Raw genomic sequence first — 5577 nt, forward strand, 5'->3', positions numbered from 1 at the left:
CTGTTAGTAATGGATGAGTACACTCTGCATGCTTCAAATAAAAACCATAGAATAAGGGTTTTTCGGGGTTTTAAAGCCTAACCCGTGGTTTGAAAACCATAGAATAAGGGGTTTTCGGGGATTTAAAGCCAAACCCATGATTTGAAAACCACAGTATAAGGGTTTTTCAATGGATATGGTAAAATCATGTCAATGAAGGAAAAACAAGTAAATATCACAGAAATTGTCATTTATTCTACATGTACATCATCTGCAAAGGAAAAGGAGGACTCCAGATTACTGTTAGTAATAGATGGGTACACTCAGCATGCTCCAAACGTTTTTAAATTAAGTTTTATTTCAAGTGTCCTTGATTACCCCGTTTCCAGAGGTGATTCAGGGTGATTTTATTTTGCGCCTGGCCTCTTACAAATAGCATATGAATTTTTTGAAAACGCCATGTGATAGCCCTCGCAAAATGCTGTAAAATGAGCCCAAACTTGTTTATGAAATGTTTTACATTAAGAAGTTATTAATGAAAAACACTCAAAACCGTCCCTTATTACACCGTTTGATGGTGGTAGGTACTGATCTAGGGACAATTAAATTTATCACATGCTAGATTATTCCCCTATAAAACATATTAATCTTAATTTGCAGAACACTTAACTGGTTATTCAAACCTACATTCTTATTCTGAGTTACCATGCTCCTTAGTTTACAAGATGGGCTTTTGACGCCTTTATCAGCCATGTTGAAGACGACAGGACTGAAAGCAGAAGAACAAGCAAGTTTTGAAGATATTATTAAGAAGCAAGTGGAAAGTTGCAATCATTTACGTGCTGCATCAGTTGAAAAGTAAGTATACCGGTATGTAACCTGTAGCCAGGGATTCTTTTATTAAACTTGTGCCTAATAATAATTAACTTTATTCATTATTACCTATATCTTCCCACTCCTCCACTTTCAGGTTGGTGCAGTTCATCAATTCCAAGGAAAAAAAAGGCTTGCTCGTGGTCAATCCTGCTGTTGTTCCTGAACAGATTGTTGGTGTTGGGCGCAATTTCGCCATTAAGGATGTGAAAGTTCGTTTTATTTTTTACTCTGAAATTTCTTATAATAATTATCATTATCAAGTTATCGATTGATCAATGATAAGTTCAATAGTAGGTACCGGTACTCGTCACATTGAAATGTTTTTTCTGCCTATCTTGATGCCTCCTACCTGTGACAGCGTATTATAATTGCCAATAAATGTCGGGGAAAAACCTTGACATCAAATATTCAATCTCAAGTTCAACTCCATTTGCATTTCTGAAGGTGAAGTGTCGTGGTCCGGATGACAAAATCTACGCTCAAAATCCTGACATCCAACGTTTTGTACCTCGTGGTCTGACGTTGTTGTGCTATCCTGGTGATAGCAATGACTCTGCAGCTGGAGATATCTTAGACCCAATAATTTATGCCAACCGTAAATTCACTGGTGGCATTGGTGATGAAGACGAAGAACAGCCAAACTCCAATGAAGAATGGAAGCAGTACTTCCTGGCTGTCCCTGAGACAGCTAGTCTCGTGGTTGCCATCGAGAAAGTAAATGGTGAAGCTGCACATTTTAGTGGCAGGTGAGTTGTACGCATGTGAATGTTGAAATAAGTAATATAGTTGAGTATAAAGCCATGCTGCTAAAAATACTTGAGAAGGAATGTGGTTTCTTGAATGCTGTCATCCATGAGAACAGAATAAACTTCACTTCAAATTTGTTTGACTGACTATTGAAGGATGAAGTATCAATTCTTACTAAATAGTCATCACCGTGGTCTGTGTCAAATTTTACAGTAGGTATATATTCATGGGTAACAGCTTGAGCTAGAACTGGATGAAAGTTTCATGCAAGACGAGCTGAGGAACTATTTTTATCCTAACTGATGTCGGGAACGTAATATACCAATCCCGACAGTAACATACATGACCCTCTCATAACCTGTATAATAGTGTACCTATATTGTAGTTAATAATTGGTCCATTATAATAGTGTACCTATATTGTAGTTAAAATTGGGCGAACTTTCTCGTGCCTTCGGTCAATCGCAAATAGGCACTAATACCCTAGACTAATCCAAGTAGTCTTTGTCCATTTTCTATTGACCTTAAATGTATGAATAAACCATTCATAACGATCGCCGACTTTTGGATCATGAGTTTAATCAATCGTATAGGTACCTAGTCAATAATTATCCATCCGAAACAACTCACACTACGTTTTCTCACACTGACACTTCTTTTGTTGCAGGTTCATGGACGGTAAATTTTGTATCTTCACTGGTTCCAAGAATGTTCACATGCTCATCCATAATGAAGATGATATCAAATATTATGAAGGTTTGTAACGATTAAAAATCCTGTTGAATTAGAATCGATTTCATGAAAGCAGTTATTAGAATTTTTAGCATATGCTATCTAATTGCACATCTGCATTAAATTATGTGAATTTTCCTAACAGCATCACCTATATCTTTTCTTCATGATGTCAACTCCTACTATTACGTGACTTATTGCTAACGTGGTGAAATGAAGGAGGTGAAATGCAACCAAAACGGCTGCTAACGGCTGGAGGTGAAATGAAACCTATATTCTGACCAGGTGATAGATACAGCACAGCTCGCACAGTGGCAACAACTGTGATGCGAACGCTGGCAGAAATGGAGGAGAGCAAACGGTCGTTGCTGCAATACTTCCTGCACTACACTCGCTTCACCATCACTTGTGAGCTTGCTCAACCTGAATATCAACACGTCGTTCTTCTCGACCATCTCGAGCGCCCCGTCATCAACGTAAAGCTGCTACTATCTGCCTTGTCTTATTGATGCCTTAAGTCTTGCCTATTCTTAATGCACCTTAGTTTTATCCTTAACCTAATGCTGCTAACTGTATTTGCCAAATCCATAGACATGCATCCATTTGCAAATGCGTTTTCATGAATCGTTGAACTAAGTGGTTACTTTTATCTTTCAATTCCAAAAGCTGGTTATGCCCTTCAATGAAAAGAATTTCAGCATTTCCAACGCTCAGCCTATTAACTGGAACTACCGTTACCAGACCTTTACATACTAAAATTATTAACGACATTTAATTTACCCTCTGACAAAAAAAGTAAAACTGTACACGGGCGCTTGTTAATATGCGCAGGTGTTCGCAGCGTACGATATAGCAACTTTACACGGACGAACTCTACACGAACTCTACACGAACTCTACACGAACTCTACACGAACTCTACACGAACTCTACACGAACTCTACACGAACTCTACACGAACTCTACTCGAACTCTACTCGAACTCTACACGAAATCTATACGAACTCTACACGAACTCTACACGAACTCTACACGAACTCTATACGATATAGCAACTGTACACGGACGCTTGTTAATATGGGCAGGTGTTCGCAGCGTACGATATACCTGAGGACTTCGAGGCGCCTCACAGCCTGACGGCCGTGCCGATGCACTTCTTCCTGTCCTTTGTGAAGGCCCTTGGGCTGCAGACTCCAACATACACGATCCTGCCTTCAGCACAGGATGACTGCGTCAGGGACTTCTGCAGGCAGGTGCTGTGCATGATGTCAGTAGAATACACTGAAGTTTACATGGTAAATTATTAATCCAGTGCAGTATAGGCGTACCTACTCCAATGTTAACTGTAAGGTGCTGGAATAAATCAAGAAAACAAGTGGATCGATTAAATGATTCAAATCGATTTATGGTGTTTGAACGAATCAAGAAAATAACTTTCATTCTTGTGAGTCAGCATGCCGTATCATATTTATCTCAGGTTCGTAAAGAGCGCTGTTGCGAGGGCCGAGTTCTGTACTACATGAAGGACGCGCACTGCTACACTATAGGCCTGTGCAAGATCAAGACGGTGTGGTACATCATAATCAGGGCCATCCGGGAGAAGGCGTGTTTCTGGCTCTTCAAGCTGGTGCGGGAGCCCGACCAGTGCTCCCAGGAGGACATGTTGCGATCAACCCACAAACGTATCAATCAAATCAAGGACTGGCTACAGCTTTCGCAAGCATGCGTTAACCAGTGGAAGGCACGTTACATAGCTTCTTTAATCGGGAATTAATATTAAGATAATAAATAAATTACTGCGTTCAGGTTCTGTGTTCAGGTTCTAATAGTTTCCAATGACAAATTTCTTGTGCTTGCGTCTAAATTTCGTTATTATAGCTATTGGTGCTGAATGTGGCAGTTCGAACCTTTTTCTGTGTTCACAGGATCTGGGGGAAAGGTTCCTACGTTGGTGTTGGCATCTGCAGCAATCGGAGAGCAGCGAATTCTCGGTACAGAAACTGCGCCCTGAATTTCCAAGATGGTGGAAGAAGTTTATCGACGCCCAGCCAGTCCCAGAGGGCAGAGTCTCGGCCGATGATATTCCCCCCTTCGACGACTAGCATTGCAAGTCATGCGTCTTGGCCGATGATATTCACCCCACTCGACGACTAGCATTGCAAGTCATGCGTCTCGGCCGATGATATTCCCCCACTCGACGACTAGCATCGGAGGTCTTGCGTCTCGGCCGATGATATTCCCCCCTTCGACGACTAGCATTGCAAGTCATGCGTCTCGGCCGATGATATTCCCCCCTTCGACGACTAGCATTGCAAGTCATGCGTCTCGGGCGATGATATTCACCCCTTCGACGACTAGCATCGGACCTCGCGTGTCTCAGGGTCGCAGTCCAGACAATATGGCACAAAGTTTCGTGTATGCTTCTCATACTATTTTCTAGTTCAAGAATATGATCCCCATTCCATTCAGCGCCGGACAATAGTTCGAAAAGCATTTATTTCGATGATATTTTTTGATGTCGAGGTTATTTTCCTGACATTTATGTTATAGTATTGTATTGCTAGTTTTTCGTAGAGTCACGGTTACGTTATTTAGGTGTAGACAACAGTATTTTGCGGACTAATGATGACGCCGTTAGCAGCGTAGTTTGCACGTAGGTATGAAGTTTTAGAGGTTGTCTAAAAAAACGATGAGTGATGATGGCCGATTATGATGATGGTCGATTATGATGATGGCCAGCGTAAAATAATGTAAGTGCCTTTACAATTTAACATTTGACTCTTCTCTTGGATGATTTAGTATTAAGTTCTCACTGATCTCAATCTTTTTTTGTGCGCTTACAGCTGAACAAACCACTGAAAAATGCTATTTCTCTAGACTTTAGCTACTCACCAGTCAAGACTGAAACAATCTTTAAGTCGTCCATAGAAACATTATTGCTATATTATAACTTTTTGCATCTTGTGTTTCTCCTAATATTTTTGGAGTTTGTATCAAAAAGAATATTTTAACATTGTGTTTCTCCTAATATTTCTGGATTTTGTATCAAAAAGAATATTTTAACATTATTTTTTTATGATGCTAGATTAATAAACTGAAGAAACCACCTCAGTTGGGTTTCTGATGCGTGTCTGTGCTCGTAAGAAATACTAAGGGATTTCGCTTTTCTATGGATACCGTAATGTTCCTGTTAGTATATTAAAGTTGTTATGTTGGCAGGGCAGTTGAGGGGTTGAAGAGCAGGT

At 40.3% G+C, this 5577-nt stretch overlaps 1 protein-coding gene across 1 annotated transcript; it reads left to right on the top strand.

The window, feature by feature from the left end:
• The first annotated feature begins 636 nt into the window (after positions 1 to 636).
• Positions 637 to 5303, top strand: LOC108671217. The gene is made up of 8 exons (XM_018158713.2): positions 637 to 837; positions 950 to 1064; positions 1300 to 1601; positions 2269 to 2357; positions 2619 to 2809; positions 3418 to 3585; positions 3810 to 4073; positions 4258 to 5303. The coding sequence occupies exons 1-8, from the start codon at positions 686 to 688 to the stop codon at positions 4432 to 4434; spliced, it is 1458 nt and encodes a 485-aa protein (XP_018014202.1). The 5' UTR covers positions 637 to 685; the 3' UTR covers positions 4435 to 5303.
• The last annotated feature ends 274 nt before the right edge of the window (positions 5304 to 5577 follow it).

This window comes from Hyalella azteca, unplaced genomic scaffold (assembly GCF_000764305.2).
Source record: "Hyalella azteca isolate HAZT.00-mixed unplaced genomic scaffold, Hazt_2.0.2 contig1504, whole genome shotgun sequence".
NCBI classification, from domain to species: Eukaryota; Metazoa; Arthropoda; class Malacostraca; order Amphipoda; family Hyalellidae; genus Hyalella; species Hyalella azteca.